General features: G+C 42.3%; 1 protein-coding gene and 1 non-coding gene across 4 annotated transcripts in view; one reads left to right on the top strand and one right to left on the bottom strand.

Annotated features, from left to right (window-relative positions):
• Window positions 1–5,045: 5,045 nt before the first annotated feature.
• SIDT1 (SID1 transmembrane family member 1) overlaps window positions 5,046–18,263 on the bottom strand; it is an 86,222-nt gene continuing 73,004 nt past the window's right edge. For 2 of the 3 annotated variants that reach the window (XM_033087509.1, XM_033087525.1), the window contains 9 exons: window positions 16,343–16,479; window positions 15,599–15,707; window positions 11,896–11,910; window positions 10,750–10,826; window positions 9,805–9,851; window positions 7,970–8,075; window positions 7,770–7,880; window positions 6,638–6,751; window positions 5,046–5,217 (listed from right to left, as the gene is read on the bottom strand). In XM_033087509.1, coding sequence (XP_032943400.1) covers window positions 5,155–5,217; window positions 6,638–6,751; window positions 7,770–7,880; window positions 7,970–8,075; window positions 9,805–9,851; window positions 10,750–10,826; window positions 11,896–11,910; window positions 15,599–15,707; window positions 16,343–16,479 — 779 coding nt within the window. In that variant the 3' untranslated portion in view covers window positions 5,046–5,154. The remainder of the gene's footprint in view (window positions 5,218–6,637; window positions 6,752–7,769; window positions 7,881–7,969; window positions 8,076–9,804; window positions 9,852–10,749; window positions 10,827–11,895; window positions 11,911–15,598; window positions 15,708–16,342; window positions 16,480–18,263) is intronic. The other variant, XM_033087518.1, reaches the window with a different exon arrangement.
• On the top strand, window positions 16,194–16,265 carry LOC117014693 (small nucleolar RNA SNORD112). The gene has a single exon (XR_004421586.1). It is a non-coding gene; the product is annotated as a small nucleolar RNA SNORD112 (small nucleolar RNA).

Here is an 18,263-nt window from a genome sequence, read left to right as displayed (position 1 = left end):
TTTGAATCATCTTCTTTGTAAAGGATTTACAGTCCTAATTCATGAAGAATGTCAAGATTTAGAGGAAATAGTGGCCCAGAAGGGAGCCACGGGGGATGGTTTGTCAGATTCCTGCTGTGCTCATTTCAAAATCTTTCACTGTTTAAACCTCTTGTTTTCTAAATCATAGCTATAATGCTGGGACACCCAGACTTTATTTAGCACTTGACTGAAATGTGATATGACTTCAAGGTTATTCTGTGTTAAAATATGGTGATGAGCAATTGTTCGTCTCCAGTGAAACGGATAAATCTTAGATGTCAGAGGATTCAAAGGTAAAAAGAATGTAGGGTAGAGCCAAGGCATTTTTTAAAATTTCGAGTTCTGGGAAAATGATGAAATCTCCTAATCTACAAATATTTCGGGAGAAGGGCAGAGCTCCATTTCCCTCAGATTTGAGGGAGCAAAGGGTAATTCTCTGTGGCTGAGGGGAACCACTTAGTCTTCTTTGTATTTAAATAAGAATAGCGACACCACACTTCTGGAAAAGGAGGCAATGAACTCCACCCCCCACCCCCCTACCAGTCTCTCCGGAGCTCACAGAGTAAGGGGCTCTTTGCAGAGCAGTCCTGTCCAGGGGAAAGCTCTATTACTATGGCCTTTTAGAAACTCAGCGGTGAGGGCTGATCTGTGACTCTGGCCAAGCTTATTTGAATTCGTGTGTGTTAAGGCCTAAGATTTAGCAGGCACTTAACCTTGCTGACAGTGGTGCCTTAAGAGGGAGGAGGTATTATTAAAACTCAGCCACACAAGTATAACTTGTCTCAACCAAGCAGCATTAAAAACAAAAGAATTACTTTTAACTGGGCAGAATTGGGATAAGCGGGGTTTTACATTGCTTCAGTCAGAGGCAAACGGTATCTTACTCATAATGCTTTCCCTTAGTTTCACGAGGGGACATTAGAGTCGTTTCAAAACCTGAGTGACCCTCCCATACATCCTCTTTCTGGGACCTGTTTTTGTTGCCACACAGCAGCCTACCCGTCTGTCTCCTCGTACCTGCCCCTAAAGAAAGGAGAGTCTGTGAGACAGATTCTTTCAGGGACTTTGCCTCATCTTTGTGCTTACACCTTATGTCTCCCTGTTTGGCCCCAAAATATGGCTGGTCAGCCCATGGGTAAGATTCCCCACAGAGGGAACAACCCAAGCCAGGCGCAGCCGCATGGGGACCAACAGGAGAACCCACAGGGTTCATAGAGGTGGGCACAGCCCCCCACCTTCCCCCGCAAGGGAGAGCCTCTGCCACTGTGGCTGCATTCCTTCTCACAACCTGCAGGGAAAGGGATTCAATGATGTGCTCTCCATCTGTTCATATGCATAAAGGTTTTGTCCCTTGGGAAAGTACTTATCCTGAGACTTTCCGTTCAGCTGCCTGCAGGCAAGGGTGATTGGCTTGAATCAGTTTCCTATTATAATGTATGGGATTCACAGATCTTGAGATTGACAAGCTTTATCTCCTTTACTTCCTCACTTAACTAATAAAACTTAGGTGTTGGCCCGATTTGGGGCTCAGTCCTCGAGGCTGAAGTCTCTTGGCCCCACTTGCACTCTATTCTTGGCTACTGTATTTCTTAATCTTGTGCCGCCCTCCTCGCTCCCTAGAAGTCTCATCGCGCGGGATGCGACAGCTTTTGTCACCGCAGGCTGAAGCCCTTTTTCATACAGGTTGAACACCCAGCCTTTCCCTACGCAACATTTGGTGATAAAGGCTGGGAGGGTGGGGGGAACATTTGCACATGGCACTCCCTGAACCCCGGAAGTAATAGCTATTCAAAGGAGGAGAACATCTAGGTTTTCTTTGAGATCCCCAGGGCAGAGAAGGCAATAATGAGGTGGGACATTATGCGTAGCCAGACTTTCCACTTGGCCCTAGCTGTGGTAGCACTTTTTCCTCTGAGGTGGAATAAGAGTATTATGGACCAGAGGAAGTGAAATGCAGCAATAAGGGGCATAGAGGGTAGTTTGATAGCTCTGGGCAGTATCTCTGAAGGTGAGACAACCTCCCAACCCCTTCAGGGCCTCCTGGAACTGAGGACAGGAAATAAAACAACTGGTTTTAGTGGAGAGCCACTGAGGAGGGAGATCCCAGCCCAGTGGAGAGATGTGCTCCTGCCCTGCCTCCCTGTGGGGTTCAAGGGGTGTGGGGTGAGGATCTTCTCTGTGCCAGCACCGTTCCTGGTGCTCTGCACACCTCCACCTTTGTCACCCTTCATGTACTGTGATGAAAAGTGTGTAGGTGAAGATCAGAGAGTTCCAGCGACTTGCCCAAGGTCACACAGCGAGCATATTTAAACTAAAGTCTGACTCAAGAATCCTTCTTCCACTTTACTGTTCCTTCTATGACGAATGTTTATTTTTGTTTCTTCCTTTCCCTCAAGTTTTACATACAGAGACTATCTCCCAGAATGAGAAACATTTCATTTACTGACACATTCTGTAGACCCACAGAACATTCTGATGACTATTTAGAGCTACAAAGGAAGCAGCTGCCACTTTCTGTGCTCCAGGAGCTGTCTTGGTGATCTCCTCAGTCATGGAAAGTCCCTCCCCCAGATAGACTTCGCTTTTCCACTGGCTTCTGCTGCTAAAATAAAACTGGGCTAATCCCTCAACCATCCAGCATCAACAGGTGGGGCTGCCTCCCCATTCGTCAGAAGTGTGAAGAGGTCTCTTTTTTATGTGTGCTGTGTTGCTCCTTTGGCTGCCACATCTCTGTCTTGCTCCAGTTGAACTGCTCTTATTACTTCTGTGCCTGCTCTGCCAAGAGCCTTTCACAGTGGCTGTTTTTTTCCAGTTACCCTCCTGCTGAACTCGACTTCCAGAATTACCTTCCTTTCTCTTTTAAAGAGTGAACTCCATGAACACAGGCAAAAGTCATGCAGGCACACGGACAAGGGACTGTTCAGTTATGAACAACTCCGGCTGCCCCGCTCCACCCCTCATTCCCATCAGAAACAACTCCTACAGATGCAGTCGAACCATTTTCTTGAGTCCTCCAACCACGAGATCAGCAGAAAGAGTGAGCAACAAGTACATTTAGAATTGATATTTATAAGAGCAGTCTTGGTCTGGATTTTTAGTCCCGCTGCAAAGAACAAAACTAACCACAACACGTGAGTTTATAGCACAAGACAGACATTAGAGATCAGTCAAGAATACAACAGCACAATCCACCCGTTTCTACAGGGCTCCTCCCCATTTTCATAGACATATCTCTCAAACAAGGTACAGAACATTTAATGTGTCGTACAATTTATTCACTTCAGGCCACAGGGCTACTAAACAGACTTTGTTCACATTCTTTAGTGGATCTCTTTTTGGATTTGAAACTATTAGTACACTAAAATAAAATAATTAGGTCAAATCAGCCATAGTGAAATAGATTCGAAATTTGTGTTAAATGTTAGACTAACACAACCACCCAATAGGTGGTTTTCCTATGGCCTATGAAAGCAAACAATTTGTGAGGAATAAAGTCCAATTACAAATTTGGGAGCACTTTAGAAAAAAAAAAATCACAAAATATTTCATTAAGAGCATCTTTGTGCTTTTAAAATCAGGGAAAATTTGTTATTCAAACTTCCAAAATGTGTTTTTGAACATTATGCATATATATTTTAGAGAAAGGATAATAGTTATATTAAAAAAAAAAAGGAACGGCTGATCCATTTCTCTAATGAATGATCAGGAAAGCAGAGGGGAAAGTGACTTCAGTTTCACAGGAGATGTGTCTATGTGTGTACATATATATGCATATTTCTCATTACATCACATTCCAGGTAACAAGGAAGCCTGGTCAAAACGGGATTCTCAGGGGCAGAGCTGCCAGCCAGTGTGAGAAGGAAGTAAGGAGCTGAGCTTTCAACACCTTACTGGGGAAAGAATGAGAATCAGGTGCAACCAAGACCATGCTAAATCAGCTGTGCTTTTTGTAACTAGAGAGAGTAAAATGTGTTCACCCTGAGGGTTACTTCTAGAGAACTTCAGGGAGAAAGTCTGGAGGTCCTGATCTGCATACAGTGACAGATAAGGGGCTGGGTTGGTGGTAGAGGTCCCCTAGGGCAGTGCCCCTGGTGAAACACTTATTTCTTCTCCAAAAGTGACAGTGGACACAGAATTGAGTTGTATGAATTGGAGGCCTGAGGAAGCACTTTTGTCTTTGCTGAATTTGCCCCAGGGGTCCGAGTCCGTAGGGTAAGGCCTGCTTGCTTGATGCTGATGTTACCACTGTCTTAGTACTGTCAGTCATTTGTCTTGCTCCTTCTGCTGCTAGAAAAGTTCTCCCATTTCCTCTTCCACTTTGGAGCTGGTCTGTGGAGTAACAGGGCCTTCTCAAGAAGGTAGAGCCTGAGTTATGGGGTCAACATACAGCAGTGAGATGAAGACACTAAGGAATAGGTAAGCACCCAAGCCTTGGTCCCGGAGTTACCTGTTAGGAGGAGTGTGTGACAAGGCCTAATCCAGAGTCTTTCTAAGGCGGTCAGGAATCTGGGGAAACATACAGCCTTCTTTCCAAGGAGGTGACTAGCTGGTGCTGCTAAACATCTATCCCAGTTGGGTAGGGCATTGCGTCTACCCCTCTACCGGACTTTGAGGAACCACGTCATCCCAGGGACCCGGAGAAGTGAGCTGGTGCTGTGGGATATCTAGAGCAGCGGATGTTGCAGAGGTGCAAAGGGGCCCACGGAATGTTTCTGGGCGGGAAATCTGAGCTGCTGGTCTTTCTGGGCACAGAGGCAGCTGGAGGGAAGAGTGAAGCATCATTCCGCCATTGCTGGCAAGTTCCAGCTGAGGGTGGGAGAGGTCCCAAGGTAGCAAGTTGACTTTGATGCAGTTTGTCCATGTCTAGCCCAGAGTTGCAACATAAGGGGATGGGAGTTTCTCGACTCTTCAGGGCTCGCCTCTGTCCACAGCCGTGACTTCTCTTCTGCCTCCCTTCTTTCAGGTTGGAATCTCCCCTGGCTCCTCTCCTGCCTGTATGAATGTATGAAGAGTTGACTCCACGGAAGGTGAGTGGAGCATTTGGCAGTGGTTACTTTGCTGCAGTCCCTGTATTTTTTCATGAAACAGCACCAAGCTCGGTCGCTCCCTTTCCTCCCTCCTAAGGCTGGAGGTTCAGAAGACAGGGATCTGGTCCCTGCGAACCACATCGAGGTCATCATCCAGAGTTAACAAAACCTGAAAAGAGACGGGCAGAGAAATGAAAGGGATGCACAGTCACAGCCACAGTAAGTCCCCACTGTCTCTCTAAGGCTCTGAGTGCCCTTACTTGTTTTCATGTCTTCTGCAGCTTTTTGCAATGCCATGGCACTTTCTAAATCACGTAGTTCATTTATTAATTAATTCAAATATTTATCAAGAGTCTATTGGACGCTATTCTAGGTACTGGAGATATAGCTTGGAATGAAAGAGACCAAAATCCCTATTCTCCTGGAGTTTACATCTGAGAGAGGGCTTCAGACATGAAGCAAATACATGAATAAAATAAAGTATGTTAGATAGAAATATGTGCTAAGTATAGTGTGTTAGATGGTAATATGTACTAAAAATAAAAACTAAATTATGGAGGAAACATAGGAAGTATGAGGTGGAGGGAGGTAAAAAAAAAATGTTGATAGGATAGTTGGGGAAGTCATTCCTTACAAGGGGACATTTAGGTCAAGATCTAAAGAAAATGAAGTCGTGTTGGATAGAGTGTTGCTACCCTCCTCCATTTTTAGGTCCTTCTACCACCACTCTCTCTACATGGAACCCTTTGCTCCACTTTTGTTTTCTCTCTAATGAAGGTGACCATAAAAAGTAAAACCTGAAGGAATATTTACAGATTAAACTTCCCAAAATGTCCACCAGGCGGTAGCCCTGCTCCATTCTTATCGTTATAAGGCAACAGAGATGGGGGCAGTGTTGGGGTCAGTATTGGGAGCCCTGGAGACCTAGGCATGTTATTTGTCAACTGAACAGATAGAGGTACCAAGGACTTTTAATTTGGAAAAGTTGAAATTAAGATGAAAGGACATGAGGCGGTGTCATCCAAGGCTGTTATAATACACCTTGCTTCTGGGAAATTGGGTTAAAAAGGAGAGATTTGGTACTTACTGTTAGAAGGCAACAGAGGCCTGGATGCTATCCTGAGCCACTCTAGGAATTTGTAAATTATTTGTAAGACAATAGATTAAATTATAAAAAAATAAAATAAGCTATTTGTAAGAATGGAAGAGGAGGAGGAATGTGAGTATAGCAGAAGAAGGAATAACCTAATGTTATTGAAATTTTAGTGGATGCCAAAAGTGATTCCTGAGGGGATTCTGGGCATGTGAGTTCTAACAACCAATGCAGTTCAAATGTTGTTCAGCTTAAGGAAAATCATTATGTCACTCTGTGTCTTAAAATATTGAAGAGTAAAGGAAGATGAAAATAAAGATCTAACCAAAGCATACAATGTAAAAAGAAAGAGACAATCTGTACATTGAATTACAATGAAAAATAGGAAAGGGAAATTAGAGAGGAATACAAAAGAGAGTATAAGGAAGAAGAAAAGAGAAAAAAAGAGTACAAGATGTAAAGAGAAGAAATTAACAAAAAGGTATTATAAACTCACCAAGAATGAGAAAAACAGGGCAGTGGCAGACAAGAAGTGCCAGATGTCATGGTCATCAAAGAAATCCAGCAGGATACACTCCCGGTTCTTCTCCCGGGATTCAGCTGGGGTTCCCTGGAGGGAGGTGAGGCAAGAAGTGGGCAAACATTCCCACAGTTCAAGTATTTAGAGAGCTAAGCATCCAGAAAGCTACAAAAATGCTACTAGATGCCTGGCTCAAAAAGTTAGCTTTCCAAGAAAACATATATTCACACAACTTGTACACAAATGTTCACAACTGCATCATTCATAAGAGCCCCAAAGTGGAAACAACCCAAACATCCGTGTATTATCCAGCAATAAAAAGACATGAAGTAGTGATGCATTCTACAGCATAGATGAATCTAGGAAACATTATGCTAAGTGAAGGAAGCCAGACTCAAAGGCCACATAGTATATGACTTCATTTATACGAAAGGTCCAGAATGGACAGATCTATCGAGACAAAAGATAGATTAGTGGTTGCCAGGGCTAAGGGGTTAGGGAGAAATGGGGAGTTTCTTTGAGGGTGATAAAAAGGTTCTAAAATTGATTGTGGTGATTGTGGAGATGGAGAGCAGAGGCCTCCCTACTCTGTGCTTCAGCTATGTCACTAATTTCTTAGGCCTCAGCTTTCCTTCTTTCCATCTAATCCATTTATAAATGGATTTTATGTCACTAATTTATGTCACTATGTCACTAATTTCTTAGGCCTCAGCTTTCCTTCTTTCCATCTAATCCATTTATAAACACCTGCACCTGGATATTTGTTTATGGATGGCGATTATAAGAAAGGTGGAAAAGATACATTAATCAAGGTTTTTGCACACGTTAAACATCAGTTGGGAACAGGATCATAACACAACACATAGTGAAGATCAAATTTGCAGAGTCCGTAGGGCTTATACATTTATGAGTGCTACCCTGATAATGATGACAACATGCCGTTTTTTGAGCATTTACATGTGCGTATTAAAACTTTTAGAGAAATCTTTCATTTTAGAGAATATAAAAAAGGTAAACAGCAACAAGCACATAAAGACAGGAAGGCAGGGCAGTCAAAAGACAAGATGGAGAGAGTACATCTTCTTGGAAAAGAAAACTGTCCTCTTACCTCCCAGCTGCTGAGAGTCTGGAAGAAGAAATACAGGGCGGCAGCCCACATCACAGCGGTGGCAACGATGCAGAAGAGCGGGATGGGGAGGATCTTCTCGGAGCTACGAAGCTGTGGGTGAGAAGCGGAGGCGTCCTGCGCCGCCTGCACCACCTGGCCTGCAGAGGGCGAGGCGCTGAGGCTCCCGGGGCCATGCTTACCTTCATGATGATGTAGAAGGCTAGGTAAAGCAGCAGGTTACAGATGAAGATGCCCAGCATGTAGGAAGCAAAGTCTCTGGGTCGGTAGATGAGTCCAAAGAGGGCACTGAGCACATGGGGAGGAATTATTTTGCAGCCATGAACAGGGATTTGTAACATTTGTGGCTTTCTCTCTTTCCCACTCCCATCTTGGCAAGGAGGGGAATTTTTTTAAAAAACACTTTACTATATTATAAGTAACTTTAAATTTATTACATCTCCTTCAGAACATTCATTTTTAGTGATTGTAAAGTTCCCGTAAGTGGATGTACCATAAAGAATCATCTCTGCTCTCTGGTTGAAATAGTTTTCCCTGTGCCCTAATCAGATCCATTATAAAGAACATGCAATGAATAAATGAATACCTTCAGATATATTGTGCTTTTTTTCCATTTAAGATTAATTCATTAGACTACATTACTAGAAGTAGAAATATCTCAATAATTGGTTTGACTCACATGATCAAACTTTGATTAGCTGTCTATGGTTTTTAAATTAATACTGAAGCTTATTACCATGTCTTACAGAGTCACCAAGACTGTGGGGTTTGCCCTAAAAGGGTAGTCCAGAAGAGCACTGCAGTGACCACTGTCCCAAATCGCCCATCTTGACTTGTCTCCACATAAAGAAGGGGTCCTTCACAGGTATAGATCTTACCCGAAGGTAATCCCTGGGGTGACAATATTATGGGGAGTTTCTTCCAGAAGCATATGCACCCAAATAAGATTCAAATTCTCATGACTAGATTCTGGCTTACTTTGAAGGTATCCTCCTTCTTCATTCCTTTTATGTCTTAAATGGCAGCAAGAATACAGAATCCTCTTTCTATCAAAGGTCACTGACCCAGATGAGTGCATCAGCTAAGAACAGCTAATAAAATCAGCTAAACTTACTTATTTTTGAGGGATTCAATAAAAAAAAAATCTCATTCATTCACATTTTTAAGTTGAGAATAGGTTGCATAAAATAATTACAGCTAGCAAAAATATACATCTGTTGGACTATTCTATTTTAAGGCCATTTGAGGAAAAAAGGCCAAGGTGATAATGAGGGAAAAAAAGAGGAAGGTGAACGACATAGATGGAGAAGGAAGACTTAGACCTAGAGGGGAAGAAATAAATAGGAAAGAGACTTACACACGCGCGCGCGCACACACACACAAACACTAAGAGAAATGCCTGCTGGGTAGTCTTTATGGAAAGTTCTAAAAAAAGAAAATTAAAACTATGTTTCATTTTTGTAACTACTGGCGTAATTATCTATCTATCTATCTATCTATCTATCTATCTATCTATCTATCTATCTATCTATCTATCTACCTACCTATATCTATCTGTCTGTTTATCTATCATCTATCTATCTATCTATCTATCTATCTATCTATCTATCTATCTACCTACCTACCTACCTACCTACATCTATCTATCTATCTATCTATCTATCTATCTATCTATCTATCTATCTATCTACATACCTATCTACCTACCTATCCATCCATTCATCCATGTACCTATCTAATCTATCCACATAGACATAACAAATTTGATATTTGCCTTGTTGAGCAATGAACTCAATGCATTAATACACTGAACTCAATGATTTAAGAGAGACCACTATTGGCACAGAGCATTTTTTGCAGGAGAAAAAATGCCTTTCTTTCATGTCTCTAGGGCAGGCACAATCCTATATTCTCCTTGATTTCAGATTTCTTTATAAGAATGACAGCCAAGAAAAGCTAAACTACAGGATAGCAGACATTGATAAAGAGAAAAACGTGTTTTCCTAAGATTACTTACAAGGACCAGTTAACCAGATTCCCCACAATGAGCAACACCATTCTGTCCTGGAAAGGAGGAAAGAAAACATCAAAAAACCCTCCAGCCTCAGTTCTCTCAATTTTTAGCGCCTATAGGTCCTGCCCCAGCTCTAGTGGGTTAAAAGACTTCCATATTCCTTTATGTAAAAACCCTTCTGATTATAAACTATTAGCAGGTACTTAGTGAATTCCTGTGTGTCAGGCTCAAATAGCCTCAATAGTTCCGACCACAGCTCTGTGTAAAGATCGGCGTGTAGTTTTCCCAAGGTCATTAGCCAGCAATCTAAGACATGACCACGACCAGGGCCCTGATTCCTCTGCTCAGTGTAGAAATGGATAATATACTGAAAACTATAATGGAGAACTTTTAAAAGTTGTATTTCAACCATTAAGCAATAACCACAGTTTTGAAAAAAATATTCTTGCTCATCGTAAAAATCAAACAATGTACAAAAATCAAACAAATGAACAATGTAGAAAGCATAAGTACCTAATGAAAGTGATTGGAGTGACCAGTTTCCTTGGGACAGTCCTGGATTATGTCTGCCATCCTGGTGCAATTATTAATAGTGCCCCCTTTCACTTTCACAAATGAAATAATCATACCTCTTTGGATGGTTATTTACAGGGATATCCTGTCTTGATTCTCCCCTATAGTAATGATCACTGTTTAGTAGTTTTATACATATATTTCTCTTCTTTAAATACTAGCAATAGTTCATGTACAAAAATGGAACCATCCCATTGCTTTTTATGAACAAGAAGAATAAGCCACAATGCTTCTTCCCTCTGACTGGACCTCAGTCACTCTGGGCCATCTGGCCCTTTGGATTTGGGGAGCCCGAGTGACTTCCCTGAGACTGCCCTTCCTCCTGTTCCCCTACTCTCTGGGAGAAAGCCAGAGAACACAGGAGTACGCACGTACCATGTACAGAGGCCGGCTGCACTGATGGATGCAGTCTGTGTAGAGCACCATAGCTGCCCGCCGGAAAATCCCGAAATCTGCCGATGACACAATCACATGGTGAGAAGGCTTAGTCAGCGAGAACACAAAATACTCCCGTATGGCCCAAGATCTTGGGGCAAGAATGATGTCGTCTTCACCTTATAAAAAACGGGGCTTTGCACTTAATTGGTATGCAATAAATGTTTCCTTTAAAAAATGGCACCCATATCACTTGTGCTTTCATGGAGGGTGTGCCATATTCATAGGTCAGACTGCAGACAGGCAAGCAAGATGGACACGAGTAACCAGAACTCACAACAAACAATTTGGGTGGTTGGACAACCCTTCTATGGTCTCCTTAAGCTAAGTTTCTCTTTGTTTACTCCAGTGGTGTTTCCTTTATAGCAGGGATGTTCGGGGCCCCTCAAATCCACTTTAAAACATCTCCTCACTCTAGAGAATTGGAAATCTTAGCTTGTAAAAATCTTAGCTAATTTATATTTCTCAATGTGGTTATAAGTCAGTAAGAATTGAACCAGTGCTTACTGAGGCCTACAGAGCACATATAGATAGCCTAAACCTGTACTGAAACAATAATCAAAGGACTTTAGTTAAGATGGGGAGAAAAAGACCGAAAAGATTTTTTTAAAAAATGCAATCCTTCAAAAAGATGGTATGAAACACAGCAAGTGTGCGTGTTATAATTGTTATATGAACAGAGGCAGCGTCACAGGTGGGGCTGTCTTTCTGGGAGCTGTCCACACTGTAGACATCATACACAAGGCTAGGGTTTGCAAACCAAGCATTCAGCGAGGGTGGACCCCAGTTGTGTTGTGAACGCTACTCCTCTCCAAGGCTACCCCTGGGGTCAGTTTAACCAGCCTTCACTAGATGAGACACCCTGAGGGAAGAAAGTGGAGGGGCATGTACGTGCAATAGCCCAGAAGAGGCAAGGCAGGCTGGGTTGGAGTGATCTTTCCCTCTGAGCCTCTCTCTGGCTTCCCCTCCCACCAAGCCTGCCCAATCTGGAAGGGGGTGTTCAAAGACCAATGCTAGCAGGACAACCAGGAGGGTCACTTTGTTAAGAAAACAATCGAGAACCTTGCAAGGGTGGCTGAACATTACCTGTGTCAGACACATCTGAATCAGTGGGAAGCAGAGAAGAAATGAGAGAGAGAGAGAGAGAGGAAAAAAAAAGATTTGTAAGAAGGTAGCCAAACAGGTAAACTACTGGTCATTTTATTTTTCTCCCTAAATGGATGGCTTTAATTTTATTTTCTGATTGTAGAAGTAACGCTTGCTCATCACAAAGAACACAGAATTTTTCTGCCTGTCTCAAACATTTAGAAGTTTACTATTCCTCCCAGAGGAATAGTCCTCTGTTTCCTTTTGTGGACCACGTACAGTTTATAATCCATCCGCTCTTGTGAGCACTCCCTGTGGTGCTTTTCCAGGGCTCTGGTAGCATAGCTGTGATCTGGGCAAAGTAGTTCCTATGGTTTTCTGTCCTACTTATGAAATGCTCTGCCTCACTGCTGTTGCCTTTCCTGTGTCATGTGTATTTTCATGTATGGCCCGAGGGCCACAGAGAAAGGAGCATGTGATCTGACAAGGCAAAGGCAACTTATGAAATGGGCAGAGAGGTTGGTGTTGCCTGAACCACTGTCCACTAACTCAACTTCCTGCCTTTGGATTGACTTTGGATGCAATCATTGTCACAATTAAATAGTTTTCCTTTTGACTCTGGCAAATCTATATCCATTTGGGGGAAGACTCCTGGGTACAGAAATTGAAAGCATTCAGTTAAGCTAGACACTGGTGATCTTCCATTTGCCCTATTGGCCCTACTTGCCACTTCTCTCTGTTCTGCGCCATGCCCAGGGAGGCTGACTGAATGGACATCAGTGGATTTCCTCACTCTCCACAGATTTGGACAATGGGAAACCCCAGCAGGAGACTGGGGGCACAGAGGAAGGAGAGTGAGCTCAGGGTAGTTACCTGCCTCGTACTCTCCCTGTGAGGTTGTCTCATGCTGGATGTGTCTGTCAACTAAAGATCACCTTTAGCTCCTATCACAGTGGTTCTACTTCCATGTTTTGGTAACCACTTCCTCCCTGTCCTTTTGAGCTGATGGATAGTAAAAGTTTTTCTGCTACTGCCCCCATTACCATGCTACCCCTTTCATTCTTCTCTATCTCACACCTGTCTTATGTCCCTTTGTGAATAAGTCCTCCTCTATCTTTGTGTGACAGCTTTTTCCTGTTGGGACCCTAACAGATGCATTACACAGTCATAATATAATACATTAAATTTCTCCTCTTTCTAAAGGTAAGCTAATTCAGTATTGCAAAATTGTATGGGGCAAAGGTGGTATAAACATATTAAAAGCTCCTCTATGTGTTAATGTGTTAATGTAATGTTATTACATACACAGTAGTCCCCTCTTATTCATGGTTTTCCTTTCCGAAGTTTCAGTTACCCATGGTCAACTGGAGTCTAAAAATATTAAATGGAAAATTCCAGAAATAAACAGTTCAGAAGTTTTAAATTGTGTGCCATTCTGAGTAGCGTGATGAAATCTCACGAGTCCTGCACAATTGCCTGGGACGTGACTCATTGCTTTGTCCAAAATCTCCATGCTGTATATGCTTCCCTGCCAATTAGTCACTTAGTAGCCCTCTTGGTTATTGGCTGGACAGTCCTGGTATGGCAGTGCTTGTGTTCAAGGAACCCTTATTTTACTTTATAATGGCCCCACAGCACAGTAGTAGTGATGCTGGCAATTTGTATGTGCCAAAGAGAAGCCATAGGTGCTTTCTTGAAGTGAAAAGGTCAGTACAATAAGATATTTTGAGAGAGAGAAAGTGCCCACATTCACATAACTTTTACTACAGTAATTGTTATAATTGTTTTGTTATAATTAGTTATTGTTGTTGACCTCTTACCATGACTAATTTATAAATTAAACTTTATCATAGCTAGGAAAAACATAGGATCTATAGGGTTGGGTACTGTCCACGGTTTCGGGCATCCACTGGGGGACTTGGAATGTATCCTCCATGGGTAAGGGGTGGACTACTTACTGTATCTGTATTCAATTTTATCTTTGCAACTCTGGGAGAACCCAGAACAACAATGATTCAAATTATTTAACTTTGAAAATTAACTGTGTATGATGTAAGTCACCTTTGAGCCTGGAGAACAGGAAATGACCAGAGCACCAAACCAAACGATCTATATAAGCAGCTGCTAATGTTTCCATCGGGGGATTTGGAGGTACACTGGATATGTTGTTGCCAAGGGTAAATCTACCACCATGCCAAAAGGGAAACCTAAACTGTCAAAATAAAACAATGTTTTATTTGGTCTTCTAGTCTTAAATAAGCCACTTGTTTATGTAGAATCACTCTTAGACCTGGATGAGGGAGGGGGGTGTCTCATATTTTAGAGGCCCTCATTCCCCACTGAGTGAGGAGTCTACAGGGCTAGGGGAATACTCCTTTTCTTTCTAGATCACATTGTGAATTCCTGGACCCAAGAATTCCTTGCCCAGATGATCTTGAGCCTGCTCTTAGAGCAGGAGCCTGCATAGCTCCTTTCCTGGTTTGTCTTCCTGAGGGCAGATGGCACCACTACAGTATGCACCTCTAGGGACAAGGAGTGGCCATTTGGCTGTTGAGCAAGGGCGTTCATATGCATAGCTGTGAGACCCTTTAAGGGGCAAGACGACAGGTGGGAAGAAAAAAGGGGCGGGGGGTCTGGGGACAAGCTCTCCAGTGCAGCTATGTTCTGAGGAACTGAGAATTCTAAATTTGAACCTGGACATTTTAGGTTGTAATGAAGGCATGTTATGTTTATCAGTGAGTTGGTCTTCCTTTCCGTCTTCCTTTCCTTTCCTTTCCTTTCCTTTCCTTTCCTTTCCTTTCCTTTCCTTTCCTTTCCTTTCCTTCCATGTATTTAATAGTTTTTTTTAGTCTGCTTTATAACTTTACAGTTTTTACACATATAGTATGTGAGCTTTTATTTGAAATCTTGCCTTGGGCTCTGCAAATATTAGGAGTGGGCCTGTGTTTATATGTAATGATTTTTCTTGACAGATACAAAAGAATATTTAAGTCTGACTTCGTGGACCTTGAAAGGACTGGTAAAATTTAAGTACTCTACCCTGACTTGCCCCTGCTTCCATGTATGATGACTGACCAATAGCAGATCAGAAGCTGATTTCTGTAGAACCCTAGTATTCTAATGTTCACATTGTCAGAGGGCATTCAGGAGGTGTCTGGCCTCTAAGATTGGCAAAATGGTCTTAAACACTTCCAGTCTCAGAATTTGAAAATAGTGTATAATTCATTCTTTTTTTTAAAATTTAATTTAATTTAATTTTTATTTTATTATTTTTTTAAATTTATTTTTAATTTGTATAATTCATTCTTGATAACCATTTAGCATGGTTAGAGAAATGCTCCTTTTATATGCTACAAACCAGGAAATATCTCCGAGGTAGAATAGTGGTGTGATGATTATTCTGTTCTGCAAATGCGCTTTCAAAGTTTGGTGGCTTGAAAAGCATTTGGGACTTGGAACTGGAGGTATGCATCAGCCCTCAGGTATGACAAGCTTAGTGTCTCAGGTGACTGGTGATAATAGTTTATTGCAATCCTACAAAGGAGAAGAAGCTTTTGGAGAGAATGTATGCTATTAACCGTGTCATAGAATTCAGAGTATGTGTTCACAATGCGCGGTAAAACTCCTGTTTAGGATCAGGGGAGACAATGCTTTCTTAGGTAAATTAATCAGTGTGTTTAGTGTAGAGTAACAGGCGACTCACCTATCTTGAAACGACCCACGTAGTAGATCTGGGTGCTGAGGGCCAGAGAGGCCAGAATATGGATCACAGAGAAGATGACCCAAAACCACACGTCGTTTTTTCCAAACACCTAGGAGTAAAGATGGAAGTTATCTTCATCTGGAGTTTTTCCCAGAGAACTCACAAAAATCATCTGTCTCTCATTCAGGCATAAGGAATCAAACACTGAGCTGTGCATGCATTTTGCTTTTTCCCCCTTTCTCTGAGCTAACAGGGATCTCACTGCACCCAGGGCAGGAAAAAGAGCGGCTATCTGGCCGAATGAAAATGGAAAAGGGAAGAAACAGGTAAGGCAGTTGAACAACAGTGAAAGGGCAATAGGTCTAAAGTCCGGGGCTAATGCTCTGTAAATAGCTGAAGACCACTAACACTTGTTATCCGTGCACGCTTAGAAAGTAGTTCTGTTCTTTTACGTCAGTCTCTCCAATTTTGTACATCGCTGTTCCAATCTCACGTGAGTCAAGCCCCAGCTTTATATTAAAACGCTCCAGGGATGGTTCCACAGGTGCCAATTATTAAAAGTAACTAGCTAAATACCTAAATAAAGTGCCATGAAGGGATCCATGACGAGAACGTGTTACGAACCAAGGATTGTGATTAATTCAGTTCTGTTCACCTGAGCTCCAAGAAACCAACCAAACCACAAAAGGCCCCCTCAGAGGAAACGGTGTGACAGACAGGCTGACGGCGGTGGGAGGCACGCACCACTCCCAGGACGGTCAGTGTGATGACCACCGCGAAGGACGCGTAGGCAGCGTAGGCGCTGGCGTTGATGTCTGGGTGGCGGGTCTGATAGAGCTTCAGCATGCAGAGGCCGGCAATCATGTACATGAAGGAGGTGTCTGGGGGTGCAGAGGAGACAATCAGGGGCCAGCAGGCGACAGGCAGATTTCTCGTCGGCCTCGGAAAACCCCTCCCTTCGGGCCTTGCAGTGTTTGCTGCCCTCGGACTGTGCGGAGACCTCTACCATGCCTCCTTCCCCAGGCACGTCTCTAGGCAGACCTCACACACTCCACTTCTGAACCCCTCCAAGACCGTTCCGAGTTCTGGGAAGAAAAGTCTCTGATGATAAGGTAAATAACTGACTGTCCCCGCTTGCAGGGGTATTTGCATTTAAATCCTGGTGTTCAACAACAAGGACAAAAGAAGTCCTAATGGTGACAGTTAAGGCAGTGTGACAATAAAATGAATCCTAGGTGGGTGTAAGAGGTCCTTCTCAGCATCCTGAAATAGAACCACATTGATCACTGCTCCTATATAATGATAGCTTTATAGCTTAGGGATGGGGAAACAGCTAGAAATTGAATGTGGCTGAGCTGCATGAGAGTTAGGGAAATGCAAATTAAAACAACAATGCAATGCCCCGTGTTCCTAAAACTTGTAATGAGGAATTTAAATGTCTGACAATAACACATGCTAGTGATGATGTGGGGAAATGGGACCTCTCACACAGCTAGTGGGAGTGGGAATGAATACTCTGAAGAGAAACTTGTCAGTTTTTGGTGAAAGGGAAGATGTATGTCTTCCATTGCAGGTGACCCCCAGATTCTACTTCTACGTAGCCCAGGGAACCTCTTACAAGTACACAGAGCTATACATAAGGATATTCATTGCAGCACTGTCTGTAACAGCAAAATATTGGCAACATCTAAGTGTTGTTCAATAGAGGAATTGATAAATGTGATATTTTTTTGGTACAGAATATGACAGTCCTTAAACAATGAATGAATTAGCTGTTTTTGATTCAAGATTGATAATCTTGAAAACATATTGTTAGATGAAAAAAGAAGACTGCAGAATGAAGTGTGATAAATTAATATTAATTTACTATACATATAGTAGATTATAAAAATAAACTACAAGGATAAATACCAAATTAATCATCGTTGTTGCCTCTGGGGAAGGAAAGAGGGGAATAAATTTGGAAAGCAGTTTGAAATAGGACCTCAATTTTACATAATGTTTTATTTATTAAAAAGTAGATTTAAGGCAAATATTTTTAAATACTGGCATTTGTTCATTTTAAGTGGTAAATAATATTGTTTTCTATAGTTTTCTCCATTAAAAATGTTTTCTAATTTAAAAATATTAAAACATGACAGAATTTCTGTGGTGTTCTGAGTTAACAGGCAGAGGCTAGAGCACAAACTTAAAAAAAGACTGTTTTAAAAGTCCTCATATTGGAGTGCGCAGGACACTATAAATTGGCCACTATGGGCATCAGCTCTTTCCTTCCTCTTTCCTGACAGCCTCTCGGTACTAACTCCAATGTCTTAGCCCTGTTCTCAATTCAGAAATGCACACCCTTCCTGCCAATTTGCTTCAGGAAGGCTAGTTCCAGCCCTGATTCCAGGGATGTGTCTCATTTGTTTAAATGTAATCCCATCTCCTAATCCCATCTCGTTTGCCTCTGTGATTGGTGTAGCAACTCCGTCCTGAGCTAACTAGTACATAGGCAATGATTCTGGAAAGGGTTCATGGGGGTAAGGGTGGAAAAGAAGTTTCCTTGCTATTACCGTGTTTCCCTGAAAATAAGACTATGTCTTATATTAAGGTTTGCTCTAAAAGATGCATTAGGGCTCATGTTCAGGGGATGTCCTCCTGAAAAATCATGCTAGGGCTTATT

The sequence above is a fragment of the Rhinolophus ferrumequinum genome, chromosome 2, assembly GCF_004115265.2.
Source record: "Rhinolophus ferrumequinum isolate MPI-CBG mRhiFer1 chromosome 2, mRhiFer1_v1.p, whole genome shotgun sequence".
Classification (NCBI taxonomy): Eukaryota; Metazoa; Chordata; class Mammalia; order Chiroptera; family Rhinolophidae; genus Rhinolophus; species Rhinolophus ferrumequinum.
Note: the sequence above shows the minus strand (reverse complement) of the source record. Positions and strands in the feature narration are given on the sequence as shown.